This window comes from Pseudopipra pipra, chromosome 7, assembly GCF_036250125.1.
Source record: "Pseudopipra pipra isolate bDixPip1 chromosome 7, bDixPip1.hap1, whole genome shotgun sequence".
NCBI lineage: Eukaryota > Metazoa > Chordata > Aves > Passeriformes > Pipridae > Pseudopipra > Pseudopipra pipra.
Window position 1 is genome coordinate 39,471,737 of NC_087555.1, and position 15,000 is coordinate 39,486,736.

Here is a 15,000-nt window from a genome sequence, read left to right on the forward strand (position 1 = left end):
GCAATCTTTGTTCATTGATCTATTTGGAGTGAAGCAGGATGTTAATGATGGTTTATCCTTTGTGGTGTAACAAGTACCTTTTACTAATCCAACAGTGTAAAAATTGAAAAAAAGTCCCCCTTCTCTCCCCCCCAGCCCCTAAAACAATCCCAGGCAGCAAGGGCAGTGTGTTGCTTGGGCTAAGGCTGGGCTGTTAGCTAAATTAAGCCATTGTGACTCAAAATCCTCCTTTAATAAGGTTCATGCTGTCTACAACTTCATCATTTTCTGCTGAATGATAATTACTTTATTCAATCATGTTCAAGGTTTTAGTGAAAGCTAGCATTGATTGATTAACTTCAATTACCATGCTTACATTTGCATAGATAAAAACTGCTTTTCAATTTGTGAGTGGCACGCTGGTGGAAACCCGGCGCTGGTATTTGCATTTCAATGTGGATGGCGAAGAATAAAGGTGGGAGAGAGGTCTGATCAGTGCTAAGCCCTTTCTGCTTCAGTGCTTGAGCATTTTTCCATAAACACTCCTGTTATGATGTTAGTTTGCTCGCGCCACTCCGAGGGAACCGGGAGCTCCTGTTTACAAGGCTCTGTGACAATTTAACAGTGCAGGGCAAGCAGAGCTGGAATCAAAGCAGCCAGCAGAGCACAGGTGGTGTGGGTACCTGGGGAAGTTCCTGTGAATAACCCAGGGCAGTTGCTGTGACTAATCCAGGGAAGTTCTTCCTTTACCAGGCAAATTGCGCATTCCTGTGGAATCCTTGCCAGTGGTGACTGGCCTCAGCTCCTCACTGGCCTCTTCACTCCCTGCCAGGTTTTGATGCAAAAAGCTGGTTGTTAAGATGGGAAGAGCGAGTGAAAGCCCTTCCTGAGGGGCTTTACTCCCAGAGTTCACTCTTATCACTGAGCAGCCAAAGTGCAGGGCAGCACTGCTCATCCAAGGCCAGAGAAAAGCCACATTAATGTCGGGTTTGTGGCCAGGTCCCTCATCCTCATGGTGTTTCCTCTCACTTGCCATCAGAAATGAGGGGGTCAGGTTCTTCAGGTGCTTGTCCAGTTCACTGCTGCCTCCAGCATTCCCCATGTTCCCCTCTGGATCTGGCCAAGCCGAGTGCCAGGAGAACAGATGCTGCTTAAAATCAGGGTGATGGTTTGGTCGCTCCCCTCAGAGTAGGGACAAGGAAATGAATCTTGCTCAGGTTTCCTGTTTCAGGCAGGATATCAGTTTTGTGCAAATCTTCAGAATCAGCTTGAAAAGTAATTAATAGAATCACAAAACAGTTTGGGTTGGAAGGGACCTTAAATCCCATCTCATTCCACCTCCTTCCACAAGCAACTTGCCCCAACAGTTCTCAGATGTGAGCGAGCTTTTGGCAGAAGAACAGCTCAGGGCTTGGGGGTTTGGTTTGGGTTTTTTTAAATAGGAGACAAAGGGACTGATTTAGGGATTTCCCTTAAATTTGCTCTGGTTTACATACAAATATAACTAAGCAATTTAAAAAATAAAACAACTAAAAAACTAAAACACTTGCTACTTTCGCATTAAGCCCAAAGGTGGAGAGTTTTTGCCAGGGGAAGGGCACAGCAATGACACCAACCCTGTACCAGACTGCACCAAAGCAGCCCAAAGCAATTGCCAAAACATTTGTTTTGCTTACATGACTTTTCAGAAGTGGCTGCCGTGCTCTGTGTCAGACAGCTCAGGAAGTTTACAAATATTGCCCACAGAAAGAGGAGGGCAAGGGAAAGAGACGGGCCAGTGGCTGCAGTTTGTGACCATCCCTCGTGGGGAATGGACGTGGATGGACATTTCTCAAATGTGCAAAATAAACTTGGGAAAAAACCCTTCTCAGCCCCCTTTAGTTCACCACTCCAGCAGCTGGTGAGGGCCAGGCCCATGGTCAGAGCCTCGGGACAGAGGGCAGATGGACACTGACCTGCTGGGTTTATTGTCCCCAAGAATATTTGGTTTAAATCCCTCAGAGGGACAAAACTCCAGCGCGTTCAATGTCCCGACGACTTCACAATAGGAAGGATCCGTTTGTTTTCCAGATCCTAATGCAACGGTTGCCATAAGAACACAAATTATGTGTACATTTTAATGCATCTATGCTTCATAATTATGCATGGTTGTGTGCTGTTATAATTGACATAAAATATAAAACAGGTCAAAGAGCAGCTATTAAAACTATTTTTCATTTTGCTTCCTGACAGCTCCCGACATCAATGCCGACTGCATTTAATAGGACCATACAGGGAATGCAAAGATAGTTATATAATTTCAACCATATTAAAGCCTCCACAACTTGCAACCTAATTATTTCCTGCAGTGTCTTGTTGTGAGCTGCATTACTTTATTTGGAATGTGTTCAGTTAGAGATTAAACAATTGGGCCACATTAAATTAGCATGAAGGGGGGAAAATCATAAAACTTTTGGATGTATTTCATAGGGGTCACTCTGTTAGGTTAAGAATTATCCCAGGAGCAATGATTTTCTGCCACTCAAGATAAAAAACAACGTTAGAATTGCGCTAATTCCATGCAGTTATTTTAATCACTGAAGTAAATTCTACCAAAGGGCTAAATTGTAGTTGTACCCTCACTCTGATCACAGAATGACAGAGAGAATAAAAGAAAATTGAGGAAAAATTGATGAATTTACAGAATCGTAGAACCCCGGAATGGTTTGGGTTGGAAGGACCTTAAAGTTCATCTCATTCCACCTCTTGCTATGGGCAGGGACACCTTCCACTAGACCAGGTTACTCCAAGTCCCATCCAGCCTGGCCCTGATATCCCTGCTCTTGGTCCTGGCTGCATGAAGGCCAAGCAGCAGGGTCCAACCCCCTGCTTCACTCACTGATCCTCTTCTTGCTCTGCAGTGGTTGAAGGCTCCTGTTCCACTGGGTGTGATTGGGTTTCTTTTGGATCCATACTGGTCTGTATTTTTTAATAAACCCTTTTAAAGTCAGGTTTGGTGGGGACACCTTGTGTGGGCCAAGGAACACCAGTGGCCATGGTGAGCTCCAGAACCTCTGCCCATCACGTGTGTGCCAGGCGGGACCGGAGAGCCTGGTGTGTCAGGGTCCTTCCCAGGGACCTGCTGCCCTGCTGCTGCAGATGGTGGGCACGAGGTGAGTTCTATGAGCTGAAGCTGTGCTCCGTGGGACCAGAGTTCACCAGTGGCAGCAGTGCCCTGGTGAGGTGTCAGAGCTGTGCCGTGCGTTGCTGTGTCTCGGGTCGCGGCCGCGATTGATCGGGGGAGCGGCGGGAGCTCCTAATGAGTATTGGCACTGCCTGCCTCGTGTGCTCAGGCACTTAGAGCCTGGATATTTCAGGAGGCTGGTAATGGGCTGCAGAGGCCCCTTCTGTTCTAGCTGGCTGACTCGAGTCCAGTTCGTGGGTACTGGCTGAAAGTTATTGCCCAATTTGTGGCGGATGAGGAATAAGCTCAATCCAATTTTCCGAGGAAGAGGCAGCCCCATCCCAGAGAGAACCATCATAAATGGCCCTTGTTAGCGACTGGACAGGGAGCATGAGGGCTGGAGGGGGGTAAAGGCCAAGCTCAGCTGATTGAGCACATTGGCTGTGGAGCATGGAAAGGTCTGTGGCCCTTCTGTCTCTCTTCAACAGAACAAAGGTCTTCTCGTCTCAGGAGAGATCTGTTGTGTTCCACTCTTACTGCCTTAATTTGCATTTGGGTTCTTGCTTCTGATGGCTTTCTTTTCTTTGGCAGTTTTCACAAAACATTCCCCTTTTTGCACTTTTCCAGCTCCATGTCTGCCCAGGAAAATAATGATCAATCCCAGAGTCACTGGTTCCCCAGATCCAAAGCAGGTTACCTCATTCGGGCCAGTGATGAGGCTCTTCCCAGGGTCAGTGAAATTCAGAGAATCCTTTGGGTTGGAAAACCCCTCCCAGCCCATGGAGTCCAGGCCTTCCTTGGACACCTCCAGGGCTGGGGACTCCAAACCTCCCTGGGCAGCCCCTTCCAAGGCCTGACCACCCTTTCCAGGGAGAAATCCCTCCTGATGTCCCACCTGAGCCTCCCCTGGCACAGCCTGAGGCCGTTCCCTCTCCTCCTGTCCCTTGTTCCCTGGGAGCAGAGCCCGACCCCCCCCGGATCCAACCTCCTTTCCAGAGCCTTTTAATGTGGTGCTCAGTTTGCTGCCCTGATCTGGGAGCCTGAGCTGAGCTGAGCTGAGCTGAGCTGAGCTGAGCTGAGCTGAGCTGAGCTGAGCTGGGCTGGGCTGAGCTGAGCTGGGCTGGGCTGAGCTGGGCTGGGCTGAGCTGAGCTGGGCTGGGCTGAGCTGGGCTGAACTGGGTTGGGCTGAGCTGAGCTGAGCTGGGCTGGGCTGAGCTGAACTGAGCTGAGCTGGGCTGGGCTGAGCTGGGCTGGGCTGAGCTGGGCTGGGCTGAGCTGAGCTGAGCTGGGCTGAGCTGAACTGAGCTGAGCTGAACTGAGCTGGGCTGGGCTGAGCTGAGCTGGGCTGGGCTGAGCTGAACTGAGCTGAGCTGGGCTGGGCTGGGCTGGGCTGGGCTGAGCTGGGCTGGGCTGAGCTGAACTGGGCTGGGCTGAGCTGGGCTGAGCTGAGCTGGGCTGAGCTGAACTGAGCTGAGCTGAGCTGGGCTGGGCTGAGCCGAGCCACGCCACCCTGTAGGCTGGTGATCAACTGGGCTTTGGCTTTTCCGTCCTCAAGCACAGCTTCACACTCCCAATCCTCTGAAGTGAAGATGGAGAAGCACATAAAAGCTTCGGATTCCATTACTGTAAAATGTATCAGAAAAGTGTTGAGCTCGGTAATTACCTTAATCCAACCGCAGTAGTTGGTCACAGCACACATGAGATGAGCATCCAGAGTCAGATTTGAACACCCAGTCAACCCGAACAGAATTAGCTCGGCAATAGTGGCCCGGATTTCTTAATTAGTTCTCGGTGGCGAGAACATTTAATGTTTGCAAAAGTCAAGTGCAAATCCTACAAGTGACACGATTTGAGGAGGGTGCCTCGAGCCCGGGCCGTGCCCCGCTGTGGGGACAGCAGCCAGGGCTGCCCTCACTTTACTCCCCTCTCTCAGGGTCCCTTTGAACTTCCACAGACCCACAGTGAAAAGTAATGGTATGATTAACTTCATAGTAATAACCCATTGCATTCAAAATACACATTTAACTCTAATTTTCATTGAACTACACAGCAGCTGAAAATGTAATGGCCATTCCCAGGCAGCTGACGGCACATTTTAGTGCACTGTAATTGGCTCTCTCAGCTTGTCTCGGGTTAATAAAGGAGATGGGACTCACGAAAAAGCACCGTGGTCACTTAGCAATTGTTTAATTTGTGTGACGCTGGTTTTTGGGTTAGAAAATTATTGTTTTCCAGTAGTGTTAAATATTTATGGGATGCAATTGAGACACATGGCACAGGGCACGCTCCCGCTATGCTCACAAATTAATAAGTTTCTGAAAAAATGGAAATGCAAAATAGCATTTCAAGTGTAAAAAACGACTTCTCAGCTTACAGAACATTTGCATTGCTGAGGTTTTATGTTATTGCAGAGGATGGACAAATACTTTGGGCCAGTAGAGGTGATTATGACCTTGCTGCCATTCAGGTTGGCCCATCTGTGCTGGCTGGGGGAGATGGGTAGAAACTCCAGCTCTCTTGAAAATCTGCCCCTCTCCTTTGGTATCTGGGAAGAGAGAATGGCAACACCAGGAATTATCTTCACACTAGGCCAGAATATTCCCTGGTGAAAGCTGTCATGTCCTATCAGATGATACTGCTCTGATACAAGGAAAGATTCAGGTAGTGTACCTTGTTTAAAATATAAAAAAGCCCCAACTAGTGGAATTGCACATTTTGAGCAAGAGAGTAAATGTTATAGGCAGCAGGAAAAGGGAAAACTTTTAAGATGTGTGTGGAATTCAATTTAATTTATGTCATCCCTGGTTGTGGTTGGGTCGGGTTGGCTCGGGGTTGGGTTTTGTGACTTTTGAGTTGTGTGGTTTGGCAGCTGGGGGTCATAAGAACTCACGGGTTGAAAGGTGGTGCCCAAACCCATCCCTGCAGCACACACAGTGTAACTGTCCCCCCCAGTGTGTGTGCCACTGTCCCATGTCCCCACAGCCTGGCCGGGGGTCCCCCCTCCCACACACCCCCGGCTTCCCTCGGCTCCAGCCCCTGGGAAAACAGAAGTGTCTGCAGGGTTCCTGCTGTCACCCACAGAGAGAGGGCTCTGGGTGCTGCTGATCTTCCTCTTTCCCCAGCACCTCTGGTATTTCCAGTTCCCTGGTGGGGAACACCCACCCCGGGTGGGCTGGGAAGGCTAAAGGTGAGTGAAAGGAGACTTTATTTTATTCCCCATGTGGGTCAGCAGCCTCTGCCAGCAGGATTTGCAGCGTTTGAGCAGGGCCTGGTGCAGGACCTGCCCAGAGGTGCCCACCCTGCCCACACCACGGTGGGGTGGTTGTGGTGGGGGCTGAGAGCTCGGGGTGCTCCGAAGCACCCCGGTGTTTTCCAGGCAGGAGTGTCCAGCCTCAGCCTCCCAGAGCTCTCTCCATTGCCATTTGTGTTTCCTGTTCACCCCCCCTTTGCAGCAGTTGTGTCAAATGCCACAGCTCCCAGCCAGGCTCCAGGAATGCTGCAGCTGAATAGAGCTGGGGGCCCTCGCTCAGCCACGGCCTGGAATTATGACATCTTTTGTCAAAGGCATCTTCCCCAAACCACTGCAATTTCTGACCGAGAAATTAGATTGTCTTTTAAAGTAATATAACAGTGGTGCAATCTTTGCCTCTGTGACCCCTCTCATTTCCTGTGGGGTTGAAGCAGAGGCCTCCAATTTAAAACCTATTATACTCTGGGGACGGCTTCCACCCTCTCAGCGAGGCAACCACTGCCCTGTTATTTAACACTTGTTGGGTTTGCTTTGCATCACCTGCTAGTTCAGAGAAGGTGGTGCAGGTCTGCTGCCTCTGCTGTGCTCTGCCTTGTGCATCTCTCCTGTCAGCCTCACCAAATAATCAGCATTTATTGTTTTTAGCAGAAACATGGGTGTGTTCAGTTTTCTAGAAGAAAAAGAAATGGCACCTGAACTTCATTACAAGAGGAACTGCCTTAAGGATGCACAATTTCTCGGTGCTTGACAGGAGGAAGATGTCATTAAGGATTTATTGATTTTAGCCACAGCCCTTGTGCTGGCTGCCCCAGCTGGGCTGGGGGCTTTGGAGGGGGTTGGAGATTGGAGATCGGAGCCTTACACATATTACGTGGGACATGGAGCCTGGCAGCACTGTCCCCAGATGTTTTTCCTGGCAGTGCAGTCTCCAGATGTTTTTCCATGGCAGCATCTTCTTTGTCTTGAGCAGGAGGTGAGGAGGGTTCCAAAAAAGTGACCAAAAATCTCATCAGCTTTCTGATTGGGCCATGTAAATAGCAATCCCTTCTCAGGCTGGAGCACAGGGAATGGGCAGTCTCTGGGGACAGGAACTGATCCCTTTTATTATGAGTTTTCCCAATACCTGGTGCCTCAGCAGCTGGAACACATCCCTGCTTGACTTGGCTCCTCCAGCCCCCATCCTGCCTCAGGTGAGGACACAGCACCAAACACCAGTGGGGTTGGTGGGACCCTCTTGCCCTGGTGGCAGCCCCTGGCACCTGGACCTCCTGCCCCTGGCATTCCTGGGTGCCTGCCAGGTACAGTTGTGTTAAACAATTCACCAAGGAGGACCCGTGCCCCCCAGGTTCTGTCTCTCTAGGAAAATATCCATAGTCATCCGTCAAAGTGCCACTTGACACACCAGATCTGCAGCAGCGAGGGAGAAGGGGAAGTTAATTAATGCTGTGAGGAGGACGGGTTTAAATAATGGATAGGAGGGGTGTCCAAGGTGTGCTGTGTTCTCAGCCTCGGCTCTGGTCACAGAATGGGATCGTGCAGGCTGTGCTGTGCCCAAAGGACGAACAGGAATGGAGCAGGATGGCTCACAAGGAGCCCCATCCCAGGGTCACCTCCCTCTGGGTACCACTCACAGCCCCCTCAGATGGGCAGCTCCAGGGGTGTGTGCCCGGGGGGGGGCTCGAGGTGCAGTTAGTGGGTGTTTGTGCAGGCTCCAAGGACAGCCAGAGCCCAGCTGGCCTCTTCCTCTGTGCTGGGAGGGAGCCAGGGCTGTGCTGCTTCCCGGGATTTTGTGTGAGAGCAGTCCTGCACACCAGGCTGTGACTGTCACATGTGCCTCAGAGAGAGGGGGTCACCTCCAGCCAGGGTGTTGGTTGGAGTCACATGAATTTCGCTTCTGCCTTTTCCAGCCTCCCCTCTGTCTCTTCCTGCCCTGCAACGCTGGGGCTGGGGAGAGCAGGAAAACCCCACGGCACTGCCACCAGCACCACTGGCTTCCCTGAACCCATCCCCATCCCTGTCCCCATCCCTGTCCCCACCTCTCCACCAGCCCCTCACCGGCCACGTGGCTCCTCCAGCCTGTGGGGACAATGAAGAGGAAAAACCCCTCCTGGAAGCTCAAACTTTGGGAGCTGCTGCTGCTGCATTTTGATGTGTTCATGGGCCGAGCATCCTGCAGGGGCACTGCTGGTGGCAAAGACAGGCAGTTTTCCCCAGATACAAAAGAATTCAGGAAGAACTTCTCCATGGAAAGGGCAGTCAGGCACTGGCAGGTGCTGCCCAGGGAGATGGTGGAGTCCCCATTCCTGGAGGTGTCCAAGGAAGGACTGGACATGGCCCTCAGTGCTCTGGGCTGGGAGACAAGGTGGGGAATGGTCACAGGTTGGACTTAATGATCTTGGGGGTCTCTTAAGGACACATATGATGGTCAGGTTTTAAACAAACCCACGTGAGCCAAACAGTGGTGCCAAACAGTGCTGGCAGTGGGACCCCCGTGCCCTCAGCCTGGTGTCCTGCCACGGGGCATGACCCTGCAGTGCCCTCCCGACAGCTGCTGCCTTTTGGGACAACTTCTAAAGACTCAAATATTAATAATGTAATCAGCTATAAATTAGTCATGATGGTTTTGATCCAGTGAATTCAATGGCAAGTTTTCCCCTCACTTGAGTGGCTGTGGGAGCAGCCCCAAACATGTCACGTCGTGTTGGAACGGGTGATCCTGTGAACCACAACACCCTCTGAGAGGAGCGTAAGGCAGTGTGGAACTGTGCCATCTGTGCTGGGAAACGGGGACAGCAACGGAGACACAGCTGGGAAAAACATACAGACAGAGTCTCTGCACTGAACTAACCATTCCCGGGGGTTCAGCTCAGGGTTTGGGCATTTCAATAGACTGAAACTGTCACCGTCACCCCATCATCATCCCTCCCCACTTCCCTCCTCCTGGCTCTGCTGGCCCTGGCAGTGCCTCCCTGCTTTTCCTGCTCAGCTAATTCAGCTCTGGTGTTTTCACAGCACACATAACCTTCTCTCTCCTACAAACCAAAAAAAAAAAAAAAAAAAGAGGAAAACCCAGCATTTTTAGTTATCCCATTGCAAATCACAGGGCAGACACCTCAGAGCATTTTGGCCAGACACTGAATCTTGATGGCATTGTGGAGTGTCTGCAAAGTCTGTCCAGCAAGAAAAAAAAGTAAAATCTGATTTTGCCGCAAAATCATCATAAATCAAAATCAGATGGAAACCTCAGCATTCTTCCCACAGCCTCATTTAATTCCCCTCTGTCCTGTCATCGCTCACATGTGAGCGTTGGAAAAGAGTTGTAAGTGTTGTGGTGAGTGCAGATAACTTGTCACTGCTTCAATCCTGATTCATTCTGAGAGTTTTCAGTGTTCTGGTGTTAGGATCATCCTTCCCCTCCCTTGGCAGGTGAGTGACAGCCCTTTGATGCCGAGCTCCTGGTGCTCCCTCCTTGTGTTTGCTGCCCGTTGCCATGGCAGTGATGCTTCCCCAACAGCCATAAACAAACCACATTCAAAAGAACAAAACCAAAACAATCCCTAATTAAATTAAAATTTGGCAGCAAAAATAATGTTTTCTCTCTAAACGTGGTCCCGTTTGTCCTGAGCTGTTGGCTGTGTCTGCCCTGACAGTGCTGTCACCCGTCCCTCAGCTACAACCTTCTGCCCCGTGCTTCCTCAGCCACTTCTGATCACAGCCTGCAACTGCTGAGGAGGTGTCAGGCTTTCTATAAATAAAACACGTTCCTGAGGAGTCAGAGTGCTGAGAAAACTTGCCCAGGCAGATGCCAGCAGTGGTGCCCACTGGCTGCAGAGCGATGGGCTCTCCATCCCCACCTGCCTCCCTCTGCCTTCAGAGCATCCAACCCAACCCCGTGGCATGTCCCTGGCACCGTGGTTTGAGTGTGTAGCCCGCCCAGTTCCCAGGAGAGCCCTGGACACAGTGATACAGTGGGGCACAGAGGGTGTTTTGGGATAGGATCCCCCCCTGCCAGCACACTTGGCTTTCCCTGAGCATCACCAGCAACTGGGCTGTCCCCACTCACCCCCACCCCCCCATTTTTGAGCATCCCTCCTGTCCAGCCTGTCCCCCCATGGCAGATCCCAGCTCTGGGATCCCTCTGCTCTGTGAGCACTAAACCCACCACAAAGCTCAGCCTGTTCCAGGGTGATGAGGAGCAGTCAGGCTCTGCTCCTGGATTACAAATGACAAGACATGAGGAAACGGCCTCCACGGGAGGTCTAGATGGAATATTCAGGAAAATTCCTTCATGGAAAGAATTGTCCAGCCCTGGCACAGCTGCCCAGGGCAGTGCTGGAGTCCCCATCCCTGCAGGGATTTAACCAGTGTGGATGTGGGAGTTGGGGACATGGTCAGTGGTGGCTTTGGCAGTGCTGGGAGATGGTTGGACTCGGTGGTCTGAGAGCTTTTCCAACCCAAACCATTCCATGATTCCATCCAGGAGCCCCTGCAGCATCCCAGTGCCAGCTGTGACCCCCCTCCCTGTCCCTTCACCCTCGCCCAGGCTCAGAGCTCTGCCTCTGAAGATCATTAATCATAGATATAATTTAATGACAGCTGGGTCGTGTCCTGCTAACTAAGTACACCTTGTTTGCCTCAAAATGCTAATGGCTCCTCTGAATCATTAATGAGGGACAATTGGTACGGAGCCTAATAATCGTGTGTGGTCTAGTTACAGATTTATTCATAGGAACACGAGTCCTTTGTCATGGTAAAAAGCAGCAAAATCGGGTTGTGCAGAACAGCTCTCTGTGGCTCCAGCACAACACACCAACTCTGAGCGTGTACACATCAAAACAGCTGGTGCACAGTTTTCCTGGAAAAATGTGGGATCTGTGTCTGCTGCTCTTGGCACTGATCAGATGGCACTTCACTCTTAAGGTCATCTCGTTGCTTTCAATGGAAATATTAGTGAAATAACGTATTTTTCAGCATGGGAGAGAGTTGCCTGATGGGCATCAGCGTGTCAGGGGCATCTCCTTGAGAGGGGGGTCATGGCATGAGGGGCGGGAACCCCCAGCACTGGCAGTGGGTGGGTCTGTGCCCCTGGGGAAGCAGCTCCTGGAGAGGCTGTGCCTTCTCAGCAGGGAATATTAGTGAAGAAGTTTGAAAAGCTTGGACTGGATGATCTTGGAGGTGTTTTCCAACCTTAATGATCCTGTGACTCTGTGAAGAGAAAAGCCAACGACAGGTGGTGGCTGAGGCGAGGGGTCTGAGCTCCTTTGGGCAGGGACAGGAGGGAATGGGGTTTGTTTGCAATCGCGAGTTCTCTGGGGGCTGGAACAGCCTGATGAGCACCCTCAGGGTGTCCCTGTGCCCAGGGGGCTCTGGGGCTCGGGGTGCTCCTGCCGCCGTGGGAGAAGCTCCGTGTGGGAGGGTCCCGGCACAGAGCCGCGAGTGCTGCCCGGGCAGCTCCACCCGTGTCAGCCACAGACTCCGGCACGGCATTAAACCTTCTGCGGCGCGGAGCTGCTTCCCTATTGGAAATCGAAGGCTCGCTCTTCCCGGGAGAGTCATTAGCCAAATTCCCATTGACTCCCGCGGCAAGAGGATGGGACCCCGAGTCTGTTATTCTCTTTTCCTGAAAAGATCAATTATCTGGGGAAGTTTCCACAGGGGAGGGGGGGAGGGAGGCAGCAAAGCGAGTGTGTGTGAGTGTCCCAGTGTCTCAGGGCCCTGTTCCAGCCCGGACAAGAGCACCCTTTGAGCCCCGCGGGCCTCCACTCACTGCTCGGGCTATTGAAAAGCTGCTTGGAAGCGTTGGATCAATGTGCTGTTTTCCAGCTCTGCTTTGAATGAAGCCATTTATTCCATCGCCTGCCCCTGGCGCGGGAGCTGTCCCGGCGTTCCCGGTGGGCCTTTTAAAACAGCGGTGATGGAAAGGAAATCACGCGGGCGATCCCTGCGTCAGCACAGCCCGGCACGGGGCGCAGGAGGGGCTGCGGCCGGGGGGCACCCCCACGCAGGGACCCCCGTGCCAGGCCACGGGGACTCCGGGAAGAGCCGCTCGGGGATCCCGTGCACAGAGCCGGCCTTGCACCCGTTGATTTGGTGTGAATCCTGTAGAAACAGGGCACGGGGGATTCACCCGATGCTCCCCCAGCGCTCCTCCCGGCTCCAGGCAGAGCATCTCCCGCCCGAGGGCCCCGTCCCTCGCCGGGCAGAGCAAGAAGCCTCGCCTTTCTTGCCCAGACTGCTGCTTTGTGTTTGCCCTGCAGGCAGCAGGAGCAGGCACAGCCCCAGCGCTCCCGTGCCCGCCGCAGCCCCGCCGTGACCGCGCGGCGACCACGGGGACAGAGCGGGGACAAGGTGCCGTGTGCCGCGGGACACGCTCCTGACCCCCACACCCGACCGTGGGCAGCCCCGCGGGGGGACCGGCAGCGGCTGCAGGGGGGGCTGGGGAAGCTCCTGGACCCGCCTGGCTCATCTCGGGCATCCCGTGCGCGCTGGAGGGACCCTCCCGGGCCACCCTGTGCCCTACAAAGGCGTCACATTCCCGCCCTGTGCTGCCAGGAGACGTGTCCTGCCGCTTCCAAGTGACTTTTTGGCCGTGTGCTCCCGCTCACGCCAAGCGGGATCCTCCTGTGCTCCCCCTGGTTTGTCCCTCCTGCTGCAGCAGGGCTGGGAAAGGAGGAGGGAGCCGTGGGAAGGCGGGTGGGATCCCAACCTGTGCTAAATCGCTGGGAAAACAGCGAAGAGGTGACGGATTCCTGTCCCTGAGCAGCAGAGCAGGCAGCAGGGAGCCAGGGCTGGGGTTTAAAACCCACGTGGACACACGCAGACCTGCCTGTCTGTGTTTTCCGTGGCTATTTGAACTCCACAGCTGCTCCCTGGGATCTTGCTGTCTGGAGGACACGGGAGGGAAGGGGTCAGGAGCACGGCTGGGATGTCACAGGTGGTGGAGGTGGGAATGGGGCCGAGCCTGGCTGGCAGAGCAGGTGGGTTGCAGAAGCAAAAAGCTGTGACTTCAGCAGGGATTACAATATCCTGGGGGCATTTTTTGCCACAAGAATTCAGATATTTGATAGCTAAATCTGATTTAGATATCAAAATACATGGCAATAATAATATTAATGGGCCTTTTCATCTCCTTTGAGCCCTGACTTTGCAGAGGCAGAACTCAAGCAGGTGGGTGAGATCTGACTCTTACTCCTGTTCAATACCTGTGCAGCATCCCAGGGGGAGAGGAGGGAGGGCAGGGCCTCCAGGTGAGAAACCAGGCAGGGGTTTCACTGAGCCAGGCTCCCTTCTGGGTTTGCAGAGCTGATCCATAGGGGTGCTCCCTGAAGGCTGTCCCTGTGGGATACTTTCTGTGGCAGGGGGTGTCCAGCCTCACCCTCTTTGCTGCCCCAGAGGTGGGAGAACCCCAGGGCTGTGTCAGCCTGGAAAAGTCTCCAGGCTCTGTCCATGGACATGTCCCAGAGCCAGGACACGACTTTCTGGCCCAGGATGCAGGTTCCAGTTCAGGGGCTGAGCTGAACACAGTTCCATTTGGGCCAGCAGGAAAATTCCTGTTTGTTTTTTCTCCCATACAAACAACTCTGTTTGGGGTTGGCTGGATGGTCCATCCACCGAACAACCAAAATCCTTCTGCTTCATGTTTTGTCCTCTCCATATTTGCCCTGAGCTGAATTTGACAAGTGGCTGGCACATAATTTTGGCTGTTGAAAATTTTCCTTTTCATCCAAGAATCCACCCTCCTGCAAAGCTGCTCATTGCACCATCTCCCTTTTCAGGATCAATTTTCCTTTCTTACTTGGCCTGACCCTGGAGAAGTGTCCATCCATCCCAGGTCAGAATGTTTGGTCTTTCATTGTGGTGAAAGGATCAAACACAGTTTTCCAAGGAGCCTGTGACTGAGCTGGGGCCAAGGCTCTGCCAAGCTAAATGAGTGCTGAGGAAAACCAGTGAATAGGAAAATAATGGAGTGATCCAGAATTTATAGCACATCTTAGAAACATCTCAATAAATTCCAGGATCCTCTCCTTGCCAAGGATGAAGCGTTTCAAGGAATCTGACCTAGAAATCATGTTCTTAAAAATCTGCTGTTTCTCTAAATAATCAAAATTCTTCTTTTTTAATTATGCAAATTAAAGTTGCCGAGGAACAATTGCTTGATTAGACCAGTTGGTACTGACCTAATAAATTATTTTGAATATTTTTCACAGGAAATTGATTTAATTGAAGCTTTTGTTAGCCCCTGCGAATGCACTCGGTTCATGCCACAGCACCCAGGAATTTATAAATGGGCTCAGAGTGTTGTTCAGGCACCAGAAAATAAACCTCCGAGCTATTTACTACCTCCATGATATATAAAGTTTGCAGTTTTGATTTTGTGTGATTATGTTCAGCAATGGTGACCTTTAGAGGCAACAATATTGAAGTGTAATGAGGAGATGTTTGATCACTGGTGTACAATGAGGAGTTGGCGTGACTTCTCCATTCCTTCCTGGAATCTGTGAAATCCAGCTGACAGGCTTTAACCTTTAGACTGCTGAGGGCTGAAAATGTGTAGGGATTTAGCCTGTTTATACACCAGGGTGGGTATATGAAATTTTATATCATTTCT

The 15,000-nt window shown here is 51.9% G+C and overlaps 1 protein-coding gene and 1 long non-coding RNA gene across 2 annotated transcripts in view; one reads left to right on the forward strand and one right to left on the reverse strand.

Moving 5' to 3' along the window:
- GPD2 (glycerol-3-phosphate dehydrogenase 2) overlaps nt 1-2,314 on the forward strand; it is a 57,686-nt gene extending 55,372 nt beyond the window's left edge. The window contains exon 17 of the mRNA XM_064661766.1: nt 2,212-2,314. Coding sequence (XP_064517836.1) covers nt 2,212-2,268 — 57 coding nt within the window. The 3' untranslated portion in view covers nt 2,269-2,314. The remainder of the gene's footprint in view (nt 1-2,211) is intronic.
- On the reverse strand, nt 261-2,001 carry LOC135417503 (uncharacterized). Its single transcript, XR_010432071.1, has 2 exons — nt 1,935-2,001; nt 261-1,246 (listed from the first exon to the last, which is right to left on the reverse strand). It is a non-coding gene; the product is annotated as an uncharacterized LOC135417503 (long non-coding RNA).
- Nucleotides 2,315-15,000: the final 12,686 nt, after the last annotated feature.